This window comes from Antennarius striatus, chromosome 17 (genome assembly GCF_040054535.1).
Source record: "Antennarius striatus isolate MH-2024 chromosome 17, ASM4005453v1, whole genome shotgun sequence".
Classification (NCBI taxonomy): Eukaryota; Metazoa; Chordata; class Actinopteri; order Lophiiformes; family Antennariidae; genus Antennarius; species Antennarius striatus.
This window is the reverse complement of record NC_090792.1, coordinates 11664368-11689211: the sequence shown is the minus strand read 5'-3', so window position 1 is coordinate 11689211 and position 24844 is coordinate 11664368. Positions and strand designations below refer to the sequence as shown.

The following is a 24844-nucleotide window of genomic DNA, read 5'->3' as shown; positions in this document are numbered from 1 at the left end:
CTTTGTTGCAACACTCCTTCCCTCCCACTCTCTCTATGTCTCAGTCTCATGTCTGCTGTGTTGGCGTAGTGGATTTTTTAAATGTTTTCAGAGGATGTGACTTTTCTTCAGCATGTACGCTACTCTCACCTCTCAGACTGATACTTCCCCCTCTCCTCCATAATATCCCCCTTTTACACCTCTGCTAGAAGGCTGGTCCATCTTCTTCAGCAAAATGTATTCCCTGGATGATTTTGGGTAAGTCAACGACACTCCTAATATCATTACCCTTTTCTGTGTTCCTTTCAGCTCTCCAGTGCGTTTGGAGTTGGTAGAAGCAAAACTAGCTTTGGAGTTTCTTTCTCTGGTGTAATTTGGTTCAGTGCGGTTCAGCTTTCAAACCACAGCATGTGATTGGTTCTTCAAACAATCTTTCTTCCTAAATTCTTCCATTCCAGCTCTATTTGCTTACGAAAAATGCCCCTGGCTTGAAAGAAATGGAGGGAAAATGGGTAAGGAAAACCTCCGAAAGTTGCTGACTTTCTTTCTTTCCACTCCTCTGTGTTTTCTCTTGAGCCAGCTGTTTGCAGAGAAGCCTGATTGGCTACCCTTCAAAAACTCTTTCATTGGTTCGGTCTCTCTCCTGGGAAGCAGGAATGAGTTGTCTGTCAGTATGTCAGCTCAGCTGCTCTCCGTCGTTTACGGGATGGATCCCATCTGACTGGATGAACGTATGTGAAAGAAAAGCAGGAAGAAAGGGATAAAGTGCTAATCTGAGTGGCTGAATGAGTGTAACTATCACACGCCACATGACATGAGGATGGAGGTTCTCTCTGTAATATGGCCCTGCCAGATTACAGTGGAGAAGGATGATTGTTGAAGCTCAAATACAGATGTAGAGCTGATTGGAGCAGATGAGAGAGATGTACTCTAGTAATCTACTGTGACAGTATGAGCATTGGAGGGAAAACCTCACACACTAATACAAACACACACAGTTTATTATTTAAGAGGTGCTGCTCACATTAGCGTGGTCAGATTGGAATACTGCAAAATATGACAAAACAAATTCTAAATAATGGTGACATCAATAATTATAATATTTTCCCAAACAAATGTTTCCAGAAATGTGATTCCACTGTTACCAGCAGTTTTCCGATAGTTTCTTAAGTCATCTAAACATCTTCCTTTTCCTACCTGTCACCCTCCAAACACAGTATTATGTTTGTAATATTATTATTATAATAATAATTATTATTATACTCAGAGAGGAGTAACAGTATCATACATGGACAGGCTTGTATTATTTAGTCTTTTCTATTTGATTCTACTCTTTCTGCGTATCCTGTGTATGTTTGTGCTCCAGATGGAAGTGGTGTTTCCCTTTAAGGATCAGGATTAGTGACAGGACATCGACTGGAGAGGAAGGTGGAGTGAGGCAGAGGAGTGGAAGTGGGGGAAGGGTCTCATAGAATGGGTTTTCCATCCATGGGCAGTATGTGTCCATGATGATTGGCCTGAGGGCCAACTGGCATCTATAGACCTACATGATGAATAAGTGATTTCATCCTGCTCGGCTGATTGATTTGCTGCCATCAGGTTAACTCCATATGAGAGAGCAGAGATCCACAATGAGGTTTTAATCTTTAAGTCTCATTCATTTTCACTAAACAAATATCTGTCACTAGATCATCTCATGAGTGAGGATCTCAGCGTTGCTGTTTCATGGCGTAGCACACTATAACAATGCAGATATGATGAAGTCGCAAAACTTGGTTTCACCTCATGCTAAATGAATTCTTTCTTTACCCTTAACCCCAGCACAAAATTTCTTAAATATCAGATGACAATTTTTGAAGACCTCAGACAGATAGAAATGAACAATCCCATGATCTCCTCCACCTTCCCTTTTTTGCATCTTTTTCATACTAAGCCCTTGAAATGATGTTGTCACACCAGAGAAAATCAAGTTGAGATTTTTAAAAACTCTCATGATTTTGTGTTACTTTACTATTTTGTCACAATCTGTTTCCACCAATGATGTAGAATGGGCCAATAGACCAGGGTTGTCAAACTCATTTTCACCGAGGGCCACATCAACACAACGGCTCTCCTCAAAGGGCAAGATGTAATATAAATGTAACTAAATATAACCGAGTGTAATGTAAAATAAATGTAACTTTAATGTTAAATAACTCTGAATTTCTTACTTATTCTAGTTACAAACATTACAGTTGCATGGAAGAAATGTTTTCTTGTTACTCTGTTATAACATAAATCCTTTTAATTTGTCAGGTTTTTAAACCCACAGAACTCCATCAATCAAGGATCAAATTATCCAAGTGAATAAAGAAAATAGCATGAAACACAAGTTAGGACATTAATTTTGTTCAAAATGTTTTTGTCAGAGTTAAACTGGGCTTATTTAGATCCCACGAAGTGGTGATGTATTTTAATTGTCGGTGTTTGTGTGTTCATCCGTCCGTCCGTCCACTAAACATCTTCACAACCGTTGCTGATAGAAAGATGAAACAAAAAGCACATTACTCCGGCTGCAAAGAGGATAAAAATGGGATGATGACCTTGACCTTGAGAAAACTAGGTCGAGGTCAAATTTAAACTTTTGTACATTTTTGTACATTTTTACTTTTTTTTTGTGTGTACATTTTACATTGTCCTCCCTCCCCAGGGTAAATGCAGAGCCTTCTCTCTCAAAGGTCTGACTTGTTAACGTTTGCCAGGCTTGCCACAGAAATGTCCTGAGGTCCAGCTGGGCACCCTGAGCCACAGGAATGCCCATGGTAATTCGGCTGGCACAGGAGTAACTGTGAGCCCCTTCAAAAAACAAATCTGTGTTGACTAAATTTCCCGTTCAGCTGATCTTTTGTTGACATGAACCCGGTTTAACCAATCTAACAGGGGAAGTGTAGGACAGATAGATTCTCCAGGGAGAATCTGTGTTTGAAGGACATCTGTCCTGAGCCACACTGAGACAAATCCCCCATGGAGTCCACATACTGGTGGTGGTGAAGGTGGTGGTGGTGGTGGCTGATGACTCTGCAAAAACAGCTGTTGAAGAGGGAATAATGAAGTCGGTGTCTCTGCAAAGACTGGTTGTTGATCAAGACATGGAGTGATGCCGATAGCAGGAGAATGAATGAACTAAAGTGTGGAGAGAATCCCGTCTGAAAAAGAGCAGCAAGATGATGAGCCGGCGTTTGTGTTATTCCACAGATGTAAACAGCTGATATCTCAATTAACAGCACCAGACGATAACATTATGAAGCGAAGACTGAGCACGTGTGAGAGCTGTGACTAGCAGGATTAGAACTAACCACTAAACTCTGACCGGAGCTTCATCTTTCTGCAGCAGAGCGAGCTGTCACGCCCCATGGCGGTGTGAGTGTTGTTTGTCCTAAGTGAGGAACATGAGAGAAGTCAAAGTTCAGAGTGAAATATTCTTCAAATCATCCTCACGCTGGATGACTCTCAGCCCTGAGACTGTGTGTGTCTATAAGTCATGCAGACACATTTATTGGATCTATTGGATTTATTGGATTGATTACAGCCTGGACAGTAACAGAGGGCAGATTTATGAATATCAACTTTTGAAAGTTTAATGCATCCAGTAATGATTTTTAAACCAACTTTAAAATTTTTGCAAGAGTTCAATCCTCTTATTCCCTTTTTTAATTTAAAAGTCCCTAATTTAATAATAACTATCTGATCTCTTTCCCAACAAGACACCTGTCCTATTATACATGGTTGTTTTCCATTGAAGCAATAAAGCGAATGTTCATTTTTTAAAGAAGTATCAATCCATCCTGTTTTCCAGATTGATCCCAGAATTTTATCATTCCTTCTGTGGGACAGTGCTCTGCATTTCATCCAGTTTCATGAAAAGTCACCAAGCTGTTATAGAATTTATTTTAAAAAATGCTGAAAGAAGCTTCAACTTGAATTGTTTAAGGATAGCGATCCTGAAAACATGCAACATACAGTATATGATAACACATCTCTAGTGGAGGAAAATAGGAATAGAAGATTTTAGCAGAGCTTTTTTATTCTAGCATTTTATTCCAGAGTGGACAGTTTGACTACTAGACTACTAGCAAGTGGAAAACTGTTTATATTTGAATTGGACGTGACTTATAAATGTCAGTGGGAATATAAGGTTGATGTATCGCAGCTTAAATGATGAGTGCTTGTGACTACTTTAACATTGAAATGGTCCCAGTAGATTGTGGCATCCCATCTACTAACAAGTCAACAGTGCTCACTTCTAAATGACTGTCATTGTTGTCTATTCAATACTGAATACATCAATATCATTACGTCAGCAATGAGCTATTATGGCTCGATTTAACAGCCGAGCTCTACTTCTAATTCGTCTCGACTACAGACGATGAACTCCAGCGTTAGTCCATCAGTCATTGGGGGCTAATGGGCATTAAGCACGCTCACCTCACCAGGTCTTGTGTATTGTGTACATGTTGGTCTGTATTCAAAGGCTGCATGTGTCCTCTGAGGGAGAGGGCATCCCAGTCAATAGGAGCCGGCCACAATATGGACTACTTAACACTGGGTGGCTATGGCAACAGCAGGCGGGGGGAACGGCAACACCCCCCACCCCATGGTGCACACTCACTAAATATTAGTGTGTGTGTGTGTGTGTGTGTGTGTGTGTGTGTGTGTGTGTGTGTGTGTGTGTGTGTGTGTGTGTGTGTGTGTGTGTGTGTGTGTGTGTGTGTGTGTGTGTGTGTGTGGATGGGGGGTGGAAGCTGAAAGCTGGTTTTGGCGGATATGAGGTAATCTCCCTTGGGTTAACAGTATGACAATAGCTCAGAGGTTCATCATACAGACACACACACACAGACACACACAGACACACACACACACACACACACTCATTTGCTATGCGGTCATACAACAGTCTAGGCAGTGACTTCATCTCTGACAGTCGGTCATTATTTTCTTTGTTTCTGGATGCAGTAGGAGAACAATTGAAAACTGAGGGATGTTTTATATTTTTCCATTGTTAATTAGTGTTTTTGTTGGGGGGATTTTTTGTTCTTTGTGCTCTTGGAATTTATGTGGCACACTTCCTTTTCTGCTGGAGGCCTTGAACTGCTTTTAATGAGTTATAATGATAAATTAGTGGAGCAGCACAGGAGGGAGTTTGCGTCTTAGACTGCTGCTGTAGTCTTTGTTGTTTCCCTGTTTACCAAAATGGATGTACATCGGGTCCAAGTGCTTCGTTACTGCTTCCCTCAGAGCGTCAGTGACTCAGGCTTGTTTTACAGTCACATCGCTGCCAGGTTAGTACCAACACTTTCTATGACTGGGTGTCTGTGTGTGTGTGTGTGTGTGTGTGTGTGTGTGTGTGTGTGTGTGTGTGTGTGTGTGTGTGTGTGTGTGTGTGTGTGTGTGTGTGTGTGTGTGTGTGTCAATGATGGGTGATTCACATTAAATGTGAAACGCAATGAAACAAGCGCGCGAAAATATTTTCGGTCGAATGAAATTGCAATGATTATTTAGAATTCATGCGCTTGACATCTGTTGGTTTTTTTTAGTGAATACGTTTTACTCATTTCGTGTGAAGAAAGCGTTTCATGTTAGTAAAACAGATGGGGAAATCGTCCTTTGTGTTTTAATCAGACCTAAAATACTAAGCTTCATTCTTAATCTGGCCTCAACAAACAGTTGTGTAGACACAGAATTTGGGTTATTCTGGATTAGCAGTTGTGTGCATGGATCAAACTGCTCCTGGATTGAAGAATAATTGTTAGAAACTACAAATCTGCATTCTGGATTCTTTTTTCTCGACCTGTCACATGTTTTCAGTCAAACCAGAGTTGCAACACAACACTATATTCTCAACACTAAGCAGCCTTTCATAGAGTGCCTCTGAATAGCGAGGCTGTATATGGACTCCATACATGTTTAATTCAATCCAGTATTGAAGACAGTATGGCTTCTGGCTAAAACTGCAAACTTTCGGTCCAGTGCCCATTTTATCCTGTATTTTCTAAAAGGATGGAGGATATAGACAAGAGATAGAGAGAAGTGGATAAGGATTGTTGGCTGATGCCCTCCAACGTGAGAACTGTCTAACCAAACGGCTGTTGGCTGCTTTATCATGAGGCAGAGGAGGATAGAAGCAGGCATTGATACTGTAAGCATTATGTGCTGCTTAAAAATGATCTGAGCCTCTCATCTCCATCCCAGTGAGGATGTTGCATACATCTACATAGGGATACACACACACGTGCGCGCGCGCGCACACACACACACACACACACACACACTCAACTTGCTTCACTGTTGAGTCTCATAGTCAGCTGCAAAAGAAAATAATGCCACAGTTATAGTTTAATGTTGTTGCCTTTAGAAAGAGTTTATTCATACTTTCCAGTAAAAGTGTATAAAAATCCGTGTGACCTGCAGCTCTCTGCCTACTGGACTGCAATGAATGAAGCAGAATACAGGTCAAAGGAGAATATAGGTGTTCAAACGTAAAACAGCGCTGCACTCTGATAGTTGATGGCATGAGACGGAGCTTTTTGCTCACAACTGGGACATTTAGTTAAGAACATAAGCACATTAATGCAGTTTGCATTAATGCCATTAAGAAGGCAGCATTCTGCTCTCTCTGCTTTTCTTTCCACGCTCTCTCTCTCTCATGTGGGGTTTAATTTTAGGCCTGTCTGCCGTATTGCACTATCAATGGGGCAGAGGTTAAAACACTGTTTAAGTGCAGTTGTCACAATCTGGACAACAGGATGGCTCAGGGATTTTCAGGCTGAGAATGTGAGCTGCTGTATTAATTTATAATCACGCTTTTGTTAGTGCTGATGCATTAGTGGAGGAGATGGAGGGATTTTTTGCTCTTAAAGCTTTGCTTTAAAGTCTCTGATTCCTTATTATTGGGGTTACGATAGCTATTATATCACATGACTTCAGTGTTCCTTACTGGTATCACACAGGACATCTAATTCAGATTAATATTTACTTTTAAAATATCTATGTGGACCTGCGTGAAACTGATCCTTTGTAATCTCACAGGAATCAGTGCAACTATATTTTCTAGTCTTGTGGAGTTTTATGTGTTGATTGCTGAAAACCAGCCGGAGCTGATGCTGTGTTAAATGTGAGAGAGGGGTGCACACACAAATACACACACGGACTCATTTTTAAACCTTTAACAGCTCATGTACATTGTCAACACAATCTCTGAAGTCTTGCAGTGATACTTATCTGGTTGACAATGTGTACCTTCAACAAAGCTGATAAAAATCATGTTATTTATTCTACATGTCTGCCATCAAACCTACTTCCTGCACTGACTGACTGAACTGACTATTTAACTAAGGAGAGACCTGCTGCTGGATTTCTGTGTGGACAAGAGGGGATAACACACACTGTGTTAAGGCCATCATGCCTCTGCTGTCTGACGAGATTGTTTTTCTGATATATTACATTCTAACAGATGCACATGTTTACAGCATAATGTGCAGGGTTGTTTTAGTCAGCTCTGTTAAATCTCGTGGGGTTATGGGTACAAAGGTCAGGGCTCACAGACTGCCTGAGGTTGAATGTAGAATGTGTGTGGGCTTTCTTCGTTTACTTTTAATTTACTTTACTTAATTTAATGTACTTTCTAGGGTCAGTATGGTTGGGGGTAAAATATCAATTAATTACATTATATATTTGGATCTAGTCCAAATAAGTAATTTAATGGCGCTTGTCTGTCTGATTTTGGGGGGGGTTCATCCACCTGCTATGTCCAATTTTAACCCCTGGTCACGCTAAACGTATCACAAGTCTGCAGGGGCGCCTTTATGTCTGCAGGGGCGCCTTTATGCTTCTTTTGTTCACTGTAAATAAACAGCGGTAGTGTAAGGAAGTGTCTTCATTGTGTTGCTATTGTACTATCTTTGTGTAAAAGCGCTCCTATAGAGCTATATTCTTTTATTTCAGTGACTGCGATCACAACACATTTGCAATCCAAGAAATCTGGCATCTATTGCTTCTCACTGTTTCTATCAAACCGCTGTCTGTGCTTAGTTTGCTCACTTACAAATCACCAGAGACACACACTGTTTCTCAGCAGTAAAGTTGGCTTGTGCTGTTTTTAGTTCCCGCAGGCCTCCTTCCCTCCATGTGCCTGAGCAGTACTTTCCCTGTGGAGTAGATTAGAAGTCTTGTACGAGAGTTTAAGTCCTGGTTAATTTAGATTTAAGACTGCAGTGAGGTAATGATCTGCCTGCCAGGCTCCGTCTCTAATCCAACCAGTCAGGCAGAGTTCTTCAGCTGGACCCCAACACCCACCTGGATACACACGCAGGCATTCATGCTGTAGTTATACACACACCCATCTATTCCATATAGGAACAGTAGCTTTGCTTTGCCCCAAAAATTTCCCTACAGTGATCCCTGGAGACTGTAATCCTTATGGTGAGTGGAATAATAATAGACAACTAACCAAATCCATACACAGCAACCTGTGTGTGTGTGTGTGTGTGTGTGTGTCACTCTAAGCCCTCTCTAAGAATATTACTGACTGTTATTTTGGGTGTACATACAGTATGGTACTATAATATTGTGTGTGGGCGGATAATTACGTACTTCTGTTCGGTCTCAGCAAGATGAAACCATGAAGTATCGCTTAAACTTCTGTCAGTGCTTTACATTTCCCAGCAGTCAGCATGTTATGGAGCTGGTTTAACTCTCCTCTCATATTCAGGATGGACGTGTAGTAGAGGGTTAACATGCTTATTTTTCAGGTGAAACTGCGCTGAGGGCCTGAATCACCGTCTGCAGCTTATATCTGTAAATCCTCTGGTGTGTTTCTGAGGTGGTTCGGGGGTACACAAAACAGTGTAATTATCACCTCAGAAGCCTCGGTGGATTGCTTTCATCTCCCAGCAGACTGTCGCTGTGCGGGAGGTCATGATTTTTTTTTGTTAATTTGCATGAAATGAGCAGATCAGTTGGATTAATTGGGTTGTCATCTGCCGAGCAGATCGACTGCAGCGCCTCTAAAACGAGGACGTTGATTCTTTGTTCTCTGGTGTGGCAGTTGAGGGCAGAATTAGTACAGATTTACTGTTTGTGTTTGTCATGATATCATGTCTCCATTCATTATTTTAGGTAGCAGTTAGCTCGTATTAGCCACTTGAGCCTTACAGAGATAAGCGAGGGAAAGTTACCGTTGAGTCTGGTTACTGATTCCTCTTATATTTACCAAATGTCAAAAGAAGGAAAATGTGTGTTTCCACTTTGGCTTTGACAAGTTTTGTGGTTTTGCTTCTGTGCTGGATGACTGATTCTGCTGATTCTGCAGATTCTGCAAACAGTTTGAAAATTGTTATCATTAGGAAACTGCAACTTTTCCCAGACTGGTTTGAACACTATGGTTTTATTGAGACAGTCGTAAAAAAAAAAAAAAGATTGTCTTCTCAAAAACAATCAAATCTAACAATGGAGACCTCTCTGTTGCTGTATAATTAAGTATTAAAAATTATAGATAATGGAACAGAAAGGGAGAGTGGCTTCCAGGTTTGAATTCTCTCTGGGATTCTTGTCTTATTTTGTTGGCCTCCCTTCCTTCCTTTGTTTCTCTCCACAGTCAAATTAAGCTATAAATGAAAAAATAAAATTACAAAAATGTAAGCCATCCATCTTTATAAAAGTGTTTATGTGACCAATTAAAAATCCTTTCACTGACATAAGCAGCGTTAGGGTGAAAGGAAAAGGTCGATCCTGAGAACTGTCATGCTGATGATTACACCGCTCTCTGTATTGGTTCAGCATGTTATTTATAACAAAACACTTCTCTGCAGCGTTGGATGCATTTTTTGCCTCATTGTTAACATTTAGTAACAAAGGCCAAGCGATTCTGAGCTGCGATCCTGAGACAGGGGTGCAAGGCTGTACTGGTGACTCATCATTTGTTCGTGTCTTCCGCTGTGAGCCAGCAGGATGAAACAATTACCCCGACAGCAAAAGCTAATTGCCATGATAACAGAAGCTCTGCCCCGGGTTGTCTTCCAGAGAAAATTCTCATCCCATCTCCCCCAAAAACACTCTCGGCATACCGGTTCAACATTTCCCCAGCGAGATCCCTGTGATGCTACCATTTTATCCTGCGATCGACGTTTGCTGAACGGGATCAGGCGTCATTGCTGAGATCTCCACTAATGGACTGAAAACTCACAGAATGTATGTATTGGATTTGAGTGGAGCAGGGTGGGATGAGGGCTGGGATGGGGGTGGGGGGGGCACATATGTCTGACCATGTGTGCAGGGAAGTGCTTTGCTTAATTCAAAAGCCTGGGAATGTGGCCTCCTTTCTGCCATTCGCCTATGAGGCTTATTTGACAAGAGGAAGTGCTCAGTGTGGCAGAAGCCTTTACATCCTCCCTCCCCTTGGTTTTGTCTCTCCCATGTATTCATCCCCTCCTCCTCCTCCTCCTCCTAGGTTTTTTCTCCTTTCTCCTCTCCTTTCCTCTCAGGGTGTCTTTTTTTAAGTGACTATCATTCCAGCTCTACTGAGAAATCTGCTTAGTCTGCAAAAAGCAAGGTGAAACGCTTAGACATGAGCAGTAGATCAAATCGGACAAAAGCGATCTTTTGCGAGATGTGGACGATTCAAATTCAACATATGTGCACGCCATCACTTTATCCTGTAAAGTTAATGATTTAAAATTTAAAATGTGTTTTTGCTTCAGACGTAAACACATTTTAAATTTGAGTGCTCATTTCATTAGATCCTTAACGTGTTGTGAGTAACAAATATTCTTCTTCTTTTTGTTCTTGACCTGATTAATGGTGGAGGGCTAATGCATTTTTAAAGCTTTGGCTGATAGAATACTCAAGGGAAGACACGAGTGGGCTCAATCCTTCAGAGGATTGGAGGAAAGAGAAAAGATCAGTCAACTTCAGTTCATTCCAACTACAGCTACCCTCCAAAAAATCTTTTTCTCTGCAGATGTTTTAATAAAGGTGGAAATGAAATACAACTAAAAAGAAAATGATCATCTGCTTTATTACACAAGCCAGTCATACATCCGTTCCATGTCAGCATAAGCAGCGGCAGGCTCTCTGGACTCGTACGTAGATACTGTGGTTCCCTTTCACATTGTAACAAATATTGCACAATCACAGTCATTCAAACAATTAAATGAAATTGGGTGCACTTTTGAAAGGGAAATTCATAAACCACTGATAATGAACATATAATTGTAATTCATAAAAGTCAGAAAATAAATGTGTATGTATATAATTATGGTGACATGGACAGAGTTCTTGAAGGTTGGATCTGGACACCAAAGTAAAAAAGGGATTACGGAGAGTCTCAAGTCACCTTTACGGAATATAGGATTTGCGTCTGCATCTTCCTCCGCTAACTCATTTTCTTGCTCATTCTTGTCACTTATCATCTGCCCAATCAATGCAGCGTCAGCACAGGTGGCATTTAGCACCGTTAATTTGTCTTATTGAGTTTATATCTGAAATTCTCTTTGATTAATAGGATTTTTCTTCTTTCAACCTGGCCTCGTGCTTAGACTATCAGCTTGATTCATCGCGTTATTTTAATGTCACTGAATGTGTTTTTCAGCAATAAGTGACCTTTGTCAGATTATTACCGACAGTCTCTTCATCACACACACACACACACACACACACACACACACACACACACACACACACACACACACACACACACACACACACACACACACAGACACTCTGTTTTCCTCTCATCTCATCCACGTCAACTATTTTGTGCTCTACTTCCCAATATGTGTTGATTGAGCAGCATATAGAGATTCAGAGGAAAAGATGGCTCCTTTATTTCTGACTGCTTGAGAACTGAAACCTTCAGAGTCAATCTGGAGGCTCTACATCAGTCTGGCCCAAACTGCACTATAGTAGAAATAGGGCTTGTTTTTGTATTAAGATCCATCACTGAGACGCGGTCACCTTTCTCCTTTTCCTGTTTATAGTGAGAGTATGGTGGCCTGTTGGGTTTCTCATGGGGAGATGTGATATATGATTGCCTGGTCAACTTATTTAGAGAGGCAGGAAGCGTGTTGTCTGTATTTATTCTCATGGTTTTGCATTCAGATTTGAGAGCTGTGAACCTTTTAGATCCCTGTGTCTTACAGATCTAATTTATCAGGGATGAAATCATTGTTTTCCACTGAAAAATTACTTATAGATAATATTAAATTAATATTTGAATGAGGTTACCAACGTATCTTTACTCAACCATCAAAGTTTTTACTTCACCTGCACTATTTCTTGTTTAGATTCTGTGACACGCTTGACTATATTACAGGAACTTCATATGAATATATATTTCCTGTGTGTCCCAACAGAATGATATATTGCTGCTGATACTGGACAGAGCGAGGGTTGTTGTTGTAATCGTGGCTGTTTTGTTGAAATTTGCTGTCTTGTGAGATTTAAATCCTTCTCCCTTCACAACGACATGATGCTCCTATACAGTTTATACACTCCAAAATTGTTGCTTGGAAATAAATCTCTCAGAAAATTTATTACAGGTTTTTTTAAAAAATTTATTTCATAAAGTATGCCAAAATCAAGGTGTTTGCCTGACATCAAACATGTTTCATTCTGCTATCCCACCATTACCCTATAAATTATAAGGAAATTAAATTTACATTACACAACATTGAAATCAGAGGTTAGAGCAAAACTCTCTTCAAATGTAAAAGATATTTTCTCAAGAACGTTAGCAGCAGTGAAAACCTGCCGTCTCATCACTGCTGTGTTATTTGAAGCTGCTTAGAAAACCTCAGGGGGAGCTGGAGAACAGCTGATGGCAGGAAAGAGAGTCAAAAGGACGGCGGTCAGAGGAGGGGGTTTCATGTCCTTTACAAGCCTCAGAGCCTTGAAAACAACTTCTCATTTTCTTCTTCCTCACAAATCTGATATCATTACTTCTGTTTTGTTTGTTGTGCTGTAATAGTATTAAATTGCTATGACGTAGTGTCTAATCTCACTTTCAGCTCTCAAGATATTAAAGGAGTTCATCATTCTCCTGCTTCTTGTCACCTTTTGTCACGTAATCACTGCTTCCACTCAGTGTTTAATGGTTTTACGCTGCTGAGAAATATTGATGATTTTAAAAAAATGTTTTTTAGGTATTGAAATTTGCTTTAGGCTGCCACCTCATTAACATTAACTTGTCTAGTTTGGCTCATGATTTATTTCATGATGTCCTCTAGTGATTAATCCTAACTTGACAGTGAGCGACCGACGTCTTGTTTGCTTTTCTTGGCCTTTGGGCTGTTTGAAGCGACTCCCAGCTGATCAGAAGTGAACGTTAGAGAAGCATTTAGATGATGTGTGGGTTGGTGATGTTAAACCTTGTGCCGTCACCTCTTCGCCTACCGTTACGTTATTCATACATACTGTACGTCTTAAGGTGCATATGGTGTGAAGATCGTAAGAGTGTTATGAGGTGTGTGGCTTTTTATCTTTATTTAAACTCTTTTGAAAGCTTTTGCAATGTGATTTAATCCACATAAACCAGTGGCCAAATGTGCCTTTTAGTGAATGATTTGTATTTTGTGAAAACTACACCATAATACTTCATGCCTCTTCATAACTAGTGTGCTTATGTATTTTGTGTGACTCCAGCTGGCAATGGAGTTGCTGAACAAACACTTTTTTTTCCCTTTTTAACACACTGTCATTACCAAACACATCACACACACCCTTCACAGTGGTGCTTCTAGACAATCGTAGATGTGCTGTGATGATGCCATACACCACTGTGAAGACCAGGAGGGAACGAGGAGGTTTCCAGGGTCCGGTGCTGGGTTGGGGTGTTATTTATAGCGTTGAGAGAGAGTTCATCAACACAGAGTCTGTCACATTTCACTGGAGCTGTTTGTCTTTGTTAATGTGATAAATTGGAGGGTAACAGCTTCAAAGTGTGGCTCCCGTGGTGACCTGTCAGTCAACCATATGATCGGTAAACCTCAGTTTAACTAGTTTTATCTTATTACCACATCACACTTACTATGATGAACAGTAAGGAGAGCTAAAGCTGCATTTAAATGTGTCTACAATCTGAGAATAGAGAACTGAATCCAGTTATAGTTGTGTTCCATTTATCAACATATTAGTTCATGAGAGTTTAATTTTCATTATTGTTTTTTTAAACCTGGGACATGATTGTAATATTTAACATCAACCCCATGACACACAGTGAATGTTGGAAAATACCACGGCAAACAATCCGTTTCATCAGTGAGTCACATATCTGCAGTCACCAAAAGGATGTTTCAACATTCAGCTGCATTCATTTTCTCTGTCTTCTGCAGTGAACAGAGTATCTGCCAAGCGCGGGCCTCTGTGATGGTCTATGACGATGCCAGTAAGAAATGGGTCCCCATCAAGCCTGGACAGCAGGGCTTCAGCCGTATTAACATTTACCACAACACTGCCAACAACACCTTCAGAGTGGTGGGAGTCAAACTACAGGACCAGCAGGTGAGAGATACCAGAGAGTCAGGCAGATCACACAACGTGCAAAACGTCACAGAGCCATGAATGAGTAAGTTTGGTCGACTGGTTTACATTTGGTTCAGGATGCAGCGTGTGGTGAATTCTTTGGCTAAAGGTCGTATAATGGCATGAGTATAGTAACTAAATCATGTCTGTGTCTAAAAAATTTTTCACCTGCTACATCAGAGAACACCACCCAGTATTGATAATCAATGGGATGACATCAGGAACTCTGTGTACCTGGACCTCACCATGTTTTTCAACACATTATTTACACTTCTAACATTCATGAGCTTGTCAGTGGTGTAAATAATCCCTATTGACAGAGCAGGCTGAACTGTACGTAAGGCTCTGAGGAGGATACCTAACAGGTAATGATAGCCCTTTACAAACTGATCCTGTTATTTTACAGACACAGCAGGACACAGATTTATTTAATGTGTGTTTATTGTGTGTTTGTGTTACCTTGACTTGAGTTTCGTGAGGCGGAGACAGACCTGTTTGTCTAATCCCTTTACGCCAGAGAGGCTGCACTGAGGACTTAATGCTAGCTGCAGCAGCCACTTTCGTAAAGCAACACCCTTCTGGTTTAGATTCATTTTACTTCTGTTTCCTGAAGCGCACTGACCTGAATGTCTAGACCCGTCTGCCCTGACAACTGGAGTAGAGATCAAAATAGATTGTGTCCATGTTGTATTTGAAAACACACCAATAACGACTTATTGATTCTCCAGTAATGACAACTTAGAAACAAGAACTCATTCATAAAAATAATAAAAAACTCATTTCTAATTACACAGTTTATTGTCTCATAATTAAAAACCCCTGCCTTCATAATGTGACAGTCTGCCAAGCATAGAATTTTATGTGTTTTCCTCTCTGATTGATTTGATGTAATAATGCGTTTTGACTTTTTCATGATTAAAAGTTAAAATGCCTACATTTGGTCAAATAGCCATTTATTATAATTATAACAAAACTAGACAGACTAAATATGGAGCCCTCAAAGCTAACTGATTCCTTCCATCATGAGTTTTGCCAAGAGCACATTATCAAGTCTGCATAATATTATAACTGACAGATTCATGTTCCTTCCTCTCTTGAAGGTGGTAATCAACTACTCCATAGTGAAGGGTCTGAAATATAATCAGGCCACCCCGACCTTCCACCAGTGGCGTGACGCACGCCAGGTTTATGGGCTGAACTTCGCCAGTAAGGAGGAAGCCACCACCTTCTCTAATGCCATGCTGTTTGCTCTCAATGTGCTCAGCTCACCTGACAGTGGAGGTAAGGCTGAACGTAATACGGTTCCTCTATAACCAGTTCATTGTGGAGCTCATTAACTACTGAGGCTTTGATTCTACATGTTTTAGTCAAATCAAACCAGTCAGAGTTTCCCAGTAGAGAAGTGTAAACATTTAAATGTTTGGCACCAACTACTGTTGGTGCCAAATGAATATCAGGTAACCACAATCAAATAATCATCACAGTTTTTAATGTTCTTGATTTGGTTTTTATGATTCTTGAATATAAACGTTTTCATCAGACCTGTTCACCAGGATGCATCTTTAATAACTGAGGCTGTTGAACCAATGTATTTAAAAGACACACAAATCTAAACTGTTAATTTTAAATCCACAACCGTGTCCTGTATGTTTGAAAGGATGCAGCCTCCTTTACCAAGCTGTGCTGCCCTCTGATGGTTAAAAAGACATATTGCATATAACAGTGTCCCTGCAAATGAAGTAGGAATAGCATAATAATAACAACTGGGGTGGCTAGTTGGTTAAACTATGGCCTTATTTAATGATTATGTATTTTCAGTATTTTAATTTAAATGAATTTATCAAATCTATTGAAATGTCTGCAGGGAAGGAGAATGAAGTGATTTTTGGAAGTTTGAACACTGAACTGCATTTCAAGTCAGACTCTCACCTACTTTTCGTTTACTAAATATACTAAATAGCATCTGACCAGCTCTGGTTACAAGCTACTTATAAGACTGTGTGTGTGTGTGTGTGTGTGTGTGTGTGTGTGTGTGTGTGTGTGTGTGTGTGTGTGTGTGTGTGTGTGTGTGTGTGTGTGTGTGTGTGTGTGTGTGTGTGTGTGTGTGTGTGTGTGTGTGTGTGTGTGTGTGTGTGTGTAAGATGAAGAATGTCTGTCAGTGTTTAATTGCGGTGGTGTCATCTCATCCTATCACATCCTTCTGACTCTCCCTCGGGAGGTTAAAATATCCCACACACAGCTTTAATGTCGTACCCCTCTTTACTCAGAGTAAGCCCTCAATTTTGGGGGACCTTTTGGATGTAGGATCATGGGGCTCATCATGCCAGGAAAAAATGTCTCTGTTCATGGTAAACACAACCTACCTTATTCAGCCATGTTTCTTCTGTTGTTTCTCACTGAAAGACGTAACCTAGTTACTTAGAGATTATTATATAGCACTGAGTTTCTCATCATGCTGACTCCAGGGATTTCACCTGGTGTCCTCAGGAAGGTTTCTTCAGCTGTCATCATCCTGAGTAAGTGTACTATTGAGAAGATACGTCTACGGGGCAAACATGTTTTTCTCTGATAAAGAGATGTAACTGTGCACTGTGGTTACAGTAATTTAAAAGAATTGATTGTGCTACTTTATGCTTCTACAAAATTTCTACTGCAAAGATTTTACTTGTTGTTATTTTGATTCTACTTTATAGATTACAATTTTTACGTAAGGCAGTCGTCATCAGACCTGGAGATTTACCTGAAATAAAAGCAGATTGTACTTCCAAACTGAACAAGTAGCTTTTACGAAGAGAGATTTGTTGAATGTGGTGTGTTACTACATTAGACATCCAAATGGATTAAGAACACAAGTACAAATCTGAATGAAAAGTCACTTTCCAGCTGATTGTCTTGTGAGAAAGGACAAAGTACAGGCGGAACAATTGATTTTATTGTGATCACATCTAGATGACTCATATGCACGCGCGTGCCATAAAGTGCTAACAAGCCTGATCGGGCCCTCTCCTCCCCCAGGCGTCCTGTTGTCTGACCTTCACCACAGCAAAAGCCAGAGGTGTATATAACGCACTATTTCAGCATTACAAAGAAAAAACACGTGCTCTAGGAGTGATACTCATCTTCTGCTGATAGTTACCAGGTTGTGTTTTAGGATTGAATCCCTGAAGTCTAACTAAAAATAAACTCTGCATCAGCAGGTGCATGCAGCAGCTCACAGCTCAGTTCTTGATGTATTATTTCTAAATCTTTTCTTTTTACAGCTGTTTTTGTAACAAGGATATTGCTGTTGCTGTGTCTGAGAGAAGTTTCAATGCCTGAAATCCTGTGGATATTTGTTAAATCTCATGTGCAGCTTTGCCAGTGCAGCACATCATTACTAGGAGCTAACAAGCAGAGTTCTGGGTATTATCAAGGAGCCTGGGAAACAACACATCTGCCAGGGTTCACTTTCATTTTTGTTGTTCTCGATGTTAAGTAGTCATATTAACCGTGGCCACGCTGGCCACTCCCATGCACCAGACACAGTCAACGGAAATATCACCAGTGGGTGCTGTTGATGTCACGATGGGTGCTGAAGTTGAATGGCTGGTATTCTGGTGATATGTGATCAGCACCCTCCTGATGCTCCCCGTTAATAGCCGACCCAGAATGAGGTTCTAATTCTGTTGCTCAGCAGGTTACTGAGGACTGTAGTTGGTCAACAAGTGCATGACTAGAAATATTCCCATAAGAAACTCTGTTGACATAGTGACTTAAACGCTGAACAATTATCTTTCATTGACTTGGTTTGCATTCCAGTGGCTGGCAGCATGTTGGGTAAATTACATTCTGCACAGCTTGTTAAATCCCCAGAACAAAGTACCTCACATGATTCCTGCTCTCTGCCCATCCAGTAAACCATGCAGTCACGCTGGAAGAGATTTGTTTAAATTTTTATCTTGTTGAGGAGTTCTTCATTGATGACATTGTGGTTTACCATTGCTCTGTTTTTGTCTGTCACATTTTGCAAAGACTGAAAGGTGTTGTAAACGTTTACTCGTACACATCATCCATAAAGACACAAGATGATAACACATTTGAGTATTATGGAGTAAATACAATAGCATGTGGGTAATGTAAACAAAGAAACAAACTGCAGGGCAATAAACAAGATACCAGAGCAGTGAAATACCATAAAAAAACAAAAGTTGTTTGATATAGAAAGGAACATTAAAAAAAGGAACATGGTCGGAAAAGGGAAATGTTGAAACATTAATTGCAGGACAGAAAGAGAAAATAGCAACGAGAAGGAAACAGTAAAATACATAAAACCCTAGATTAGAAGATGAAAAGATCAACTTCAGAGAAACGGATGACTCTCTCATGAAGAAGCTTGTTTCATGTGTGTTGAAAGTTTTAAGGGATTTATTCTTCTTTTCTTTTCTTTTTTTTGGACCATGTGTCTTTCAGGTCCAGTTGTCCAGCGGCAAAATGGGCCCTCTTCAGAAGAAAGTGAGGCACAGAGGCGGTATGTTTCCTCAGCGCTGCGTTCAAAAGCATCTGAGAGGCCATCTTTGCAATAACAAAAAAGAAACTACTCATTTCTTCTAACACCACCGCTGCTAAAATCTGAACAACTGGAAAACAGTCTTGAGGCTCCTTTAAAACAAATCTGTCTACAAGCATGCATTGTGCATTCTTGTATATCACTTTGTGGTATCATTGCACCCGTGGCAATGCACTATGGTAATGTCACCATAATGACCTGGGCTTTGCTTGGATCAGCCGTCTGCCAAAGGAAGTACCGTAATACCACTGATAAAAACCTTCTTCCATCTTTTGTCAGTCATCAGAATCTTGATTAGATCACTTATAGTGGTGGAATATATCATTTATTTTATTTTGATGAAATGAAAAAATGGGTTTAAAAAAAAATCTGGTCAGTGATCCAAATATCAGTGTACTGTTTTCAAGCCATCTTGTGGAAATCACATGGAAATTATTAGATGTAAATACAAAACAAGGCATCATCCTGCTGTTACTTCCCTGTTACATAACATAAAGACAACTGTGGACGACGTCGAGCGTCTGACAGGTATTGTCGTACTGAACGTTAAAATAAAGACCGCTTATGGAGCGCTGGCATCTTTGCAATTCGTAGGATGATGGAGCAACATCAGATGCAGGCGCACAAGGAGAGGGAGCGACGAACATCAGGATCAGGTGAGGCTTGAACAAACACACTCACACCCAGGTGTATTCTCTCACACTCACTTTTCAAAAGCACTCTGAGTACAGAATGGATCGAATGTTAACATAGCGCCTGCTCTTAGCTGTACAAACATTTTAGATCAGAAAAAAGTTGATGTCAAAAGCCTCACAGGGTTCAATAAACAATTTGCTAGAGTAGCAAATATTTGCTCTGCTTCATCCCTTTTTCTTTTTTTTTGTTTTTAATGAGGGAAGTTACAATTGTTGGGTCAGAGCACGGTTAACTTACCAAGAGCAAACAGGTGGTTTCATCAGTAATAAATACCAGAGATTCCTGACTCTGATAAGGTGAGTTCCTACAACTGAACAGGCTTTCCTGATGTACTTTTGTTTCACGCCTTAGTTTCAACTACCGTTCCCCAGTCTCTACACGGTTCTGCTTTTTTTTTTACCCATGCACATGTTTAAATGTTCAAGTCTGTCCCTTAAAAGCACACTCAGACTTAAACATCCTCCTTTGTCCCCCGCTGTCAGTGGCGATATTATCCCCTTGTCCCTGCAACATGCTCTACTGCCATCTTTTTCTTCCAGCTACTGTTGGGGGGAAACGCCATATGCTTTCTGACCATGGCTCAGTCATGTTGCATTTCTGCTTGCTCTTTTTATGATATTTTTGATTCTTTATTTGCTATTGGCTTCTGTTTTTTGGATTGCACCTGATTTTCTCATCTTTACTTGCTTGGTTGCTCAATTGGTTGCTTTTCATTCTTCTCACGTTTTTCTCTTTTCTGTTTTCCTTTGTTTGTTGCCCTCCTTCGTCCTTCTCTTCATCTGCATTTCCTCTTCCTTTTCTCTCTCCTCCTCTTCTGTCTTTCTCTCTGCCCGTCACAGTCGTTTCGACTCTCCAATATAAAGTCTCCACCCCACCTCACCCAGACACTCCTCCTGAGTACAGACAGTACAGAGCTAGCACACTGCCCCCCTCCTACGTTCGCGTGGCCTCCTCCTCCCCTCCCTCCTCTGTCTCCTCTTCTCCCTCTCAGGAGAAAGAGGCGGGGGCTGTTAGGGACAAGGCCCAACTCTCCTCCCAGCTCTCCACCTCCCTCGCCTCAGCCTTTTCCCCGGTCCAGGCAGGAGTGACCACCCAGGGCCGACAGGTCCGTCAGATCCCCCTGTCTCCTCCCACCGCAGCCCGCCACGCCCACCTTCAGCAGCAGCTCCAGCAACAGGACGTCATGCTCCCCCCCAAACACGGCACCTGGTCTGCCTCGCATTTGCAGCAAATGTACGCCCAGTTGCCCCCTTCCTCCTCCCCTCCGGTTATGATGGCCATGCCTGTGAAGCAGGGTTTGCCCCCGCAACCTGTCCTGCCGATGGCTCACCCCCTCCCTCCCCTGAACACAAGGATGAAGCCCCCACCTGTTGACCCAAGCATTGTGATGGGCCCTCACCAGTACTCGCAACATCAGCCCCCCCAGCACCAGCCCCACCCTCATTCCAACGGCCAGCCAGATGACTCCTACTCTCCTCATTCTCAGCAGCTGCCCCTCACCCCGCAGTACTGCGAGCCCGTCCCCCTGCCTCCTCTGATAGGCCAGACAGCCCCAGGCCACACCCACAGCAACACATCCCAGTTCTCATCCACCTTCCACCCTCAGCAGCAGCAACATCCACAACAGCAGCAGGTGTACTACCAGCAGGCCCCGCCCCCCACCACCACTTCCACTTCCTTCTCCTCCTCCTCCTCACCCCCCTCTTACACTGCCATATCTGACGGGGGCTCGCCCAAGAAGACCCCCTCCCCAGTCCCCCAGCAGGCCACCATGGCCGGCAGCAGTGAGTATGAGATGAGGAGGAGAGGAGGAGGTATTCTCTAAGCAAGGGTGTTGGTACATGTTTACTGTGTGTGTGTGTGTGTGTGTGTGTGTGTGTGTGTGTGTGTGTGTGTGTGTGTGTGTGTGTGTGTGTGTGTGTGTGTGTGTGTGTGTGTGTGTGTGTGTGTGTGGGTTGTTGACTCTCAAACAAATGAAGTTTACATACACCCCCTTGGCCTTTTAAGACGTAGTTCCCCATGTCGGCTGGAGGCAGCGGGACCACAGGACTCGTAGCACAAGAAGCACAGGTGTTACTGAGAACATGAACAGCGGCTCCAGTTTCCAATTTTAATTCGTGTTTCGGTAAAAAGCCAGACTGTCTACGGGAAAGTCGAGCCAGTTACACATGGATTCAGCCCGACCCACAATCAGATGATAAAATTGGTCTGTGACTTCTGTAACACAATATGAAAATACATTTCATTTGTGACATTTATATCTTTGATTGTTTTCTCTTTGTGAAGTAGCTTCGACAGTTGTTCTGTCAAACTGCTTCTTCAGAATCGTTGCTGCCCCAGACATGAATCTTTATGAATCCTGTAATGTTTGATCCCCCGTTAGTCGTGAGTCTGAGATGAAAACCAAATTTCATTATCTGGATTTAAAAGACACAAGTCTGCTTATGTCAATATATATCACTGACTGGTTGAAAGCTTCCATATACAGTATATGACCCATAAATGCTGCCTTTTTGTGACTAGAATTACGGTATTTTCTGCATTATAAGGCAGACTGGACAATAAGGGGCACCTTCAATGAATGACCTATTTTAAAACCTTTTTTCATATATAATCGCAATGGGTTACAAGGCATACTGTTGGTTTTTGTGAAAATCAAAGGCTTCTAGTTGCGCCTTATAGTGTGGAAAATACTGTATTCATTTTTCAGTACATGTTTAATTACAACACTTTTCACTAATATTACAGTTATCTTTACTGCTGCAACTACAGCTTTTATAACAACCTGCTGTGGTAGCGTTGTAACACAAATGCTGTCATTAACTCGGTGACAGGCTCAGTATTTCATGACGCAACAGTTACGATAGGAAGAACCAGAAATTCAACTGGCGGTTGAATTTCTGGCGTGGCCGTTGTTGACTGCAGCATTCAAGGGATACGACCCTAATTCTGAATCACGGCTGAATTGAATAGCAGTTATGTTGAGGACGTGGATTATTATTTACATCTGTGCTTTTTCTGCTATGATAGTTCTGAGGTCTTCTGTTTAAAAATTAAAGGAGCTTGCAACCGTAAACGTACATGCAAGCAGCCAAGGAGCTGGCTGACCCAGTATTGAAAAATTTTTTTCCAATAACCTCAAACCAATCAAACCAAATGACTGCAATGTTTTGCTGATGTCTGAGTCATAGACATGACTCATTAGATGTGCAAGCAAATGTGTGATTGTTTTATTCCTGTTTGCATTATAACTTTAGGAGTTACCCTCTGGGGAATCCAGAGGACGGTGGTGTAGAGGGCCAGAACTTTTACGCTGTTCACCAGACTGATGTAAACAGCCTCGACCTGAGGCCTCAATTTGATGCTTAAATCGCTGTGGATTCAATGTGCTGTGGTACAGAGACAGCACAATAAAAATGAATCACTGTTCTAATACTGAAGTAGAACTTTAAAAAAAACAAACCTTGTAGACCTTATAGAAAACATCTTTAACTCTCCTTTCATTTAAATATGCTTTGGAGGTTACCCATAAAGTATTTGAGGAAAGCCAAAGTTTTTTCACCTTGATCCTCAAAGTAATATTCTTGTCACATGTTTATTGGAGCTGCTGGCACCTTTGATAGCTCTTGGTGTCACAGTGGATTTATTACCTTTTGTGGCTGCTCCAGTCATTTTTACTAATTTTATTGCAGAAGCTGTGAAAGGATAACATGCAGTTATCAGCAGTATGTGGTGTCTCAGTTGTGACATTCCCTCGTGCACTGCTTGAACAACCCGTTTGAACTGCATCACCATCAGATTATAGTGCTTTCATCCTGAAAGCACTAAAAAGAAACTGCAAAATACAAAATGATCCAAATTTTTGCATCACATTTCACTCGTATTTAATAATTATAGTTTGTAAATAATTCCTAGTTTTATACATAAGTGCAGTCAGTGACCAGCAGGGAGCCTGTAAATCATTCCTCAAATGGTCATCATGAAATCTTCCAAGAGACAATAAAAAAAAATGAGGTTATTCACGCGACCAGTGACTGACATCACACTCTGCTCCTCTAGGCGCTCCCGTCTCTGCAGGTCACCCAGCTATGCTTTCTGTCGCACCTCCTCCAGCTGCAGTTCCAGCGCCCATGGCTGGTCCTCCAGCACCACCCCCACCACCAGGTCCACCGCCTCCCATGGCAGTACCCCCACCCATGCCCCCTCCACTGCCCACTGGTGGAGGGCCTCCTGGGGGCCTGCCCGGGGTCCAGCACCAACCGTCGGGATTGGCTGCAGCGCTGGCGGGTGCCAAACTTCGTAAAGTACATAGGGTGAGCCACCGTCTTATTTTACCTATAACAAAAGGGTGAAAAGGTGTGTGTGTATTTATAAAGGCTGGGGGGCAACAAAAAAACAAGACTTTAAAACTTGTTTTTCAGGATGAAAGCAGCCCTCCTGGCTCCAGTGGCAAAAGTGACTCCAACCGGTCTAGTGGGGGCAGCGGCGGTGGAGGGGAGGGGCTGATGCAGGAGATGAATGCGTTATTAGCTCGCAGGTATAACGGCAGTAGACACATTCACACACTCCTGTCAGCCTCTTTTCATTTAATCGGAGAAAAAAACATTAAGGTTATTTTATCACCTTAAATAAACACTTAGTTTGACGTCTGTATTACATTTGCTAAATAACCCTCTCAAAGTGAAATAAACTCTTATACTGTGTTTGTCTGTCGCTTCCTCTCTCACAGGAGAAAAGCTTCGGAAAAACCAGATGAGGTAAGTCAGGTGATCTTTTGTGTGCATATGAATACTAGAAGAGAAGACTGACACCCCTCATGTCTGTACAGTGTGTATGTAAATATATATGAAGCTGACAGCTTGTTAACCTAGTTCACTAATGTCATTAGTCTACTTTGTCATTGCAGCTCCTGGTCAGTTTTCTGCTTTCTAGCATTAGCAATTACCTATTAGCCTGGCTACTGTGCAACAGTGGGAAAAAAACCCCATAGGAGCTTCATTTATCCTGGAAGATACCTTATTGGGATACAGTTTGAACATGGAATATGCGATCAGTATTTATATGTTTAAG

At 41.5% G+C, this 24844-nt stretch overlaps 1 protein-coding gene across 6 annotated transcripts in view; it reads left to right on the top strand.

Moving 5' to 3' along the window:
* The window catches only part of evla (Enah/Vasp-like a), a 31659-nt gene that overhangs the window by 4930 nt on the left and 1885 nt on the right, over positions 1–24844 (top strand). Inside the window, exons 1-9 of one of the 6 annotated variants that reach the window (XM_068338693.1) lie at positions 20–237; positions 14343–14511; positions 15633–15813; positions 18982–19039; positions 19673–19734; positions 20614–21558; positions 23834–24087; positions 24196–24311; positions 24504–24531. In XM_068338693.1, the coding sequence (XP_068194794.1) occupies positions 215–237; positions 14343–14511; positions 15633–15813; positions 18982–19039; positions 19673–19734; positions 20614–21558; positions 23834–24087; positions 24196–24311; positions 24504–24531 (1836 nt within the window). In that variant the 5' untranslated portion in view covers positions 20–214. Of the gene's footprint in view, positions 1–19; positions 238–4942; positions 5298–14342; positions 14512–15632; positions 15814–16745; positions 16881–16997; positions 17049–18981; positions 19040–19672; positions 19735–20613; positions 21559–23833; positions 24088–24195; positions 24312–24503; positions 24532–24844 lie in introns of those variants that run through there. The other 5 variants (XM_068338692.1, XM_068338690.1, XM_068338694.1 and 2 more) reach the window with 5 other exon arrangements.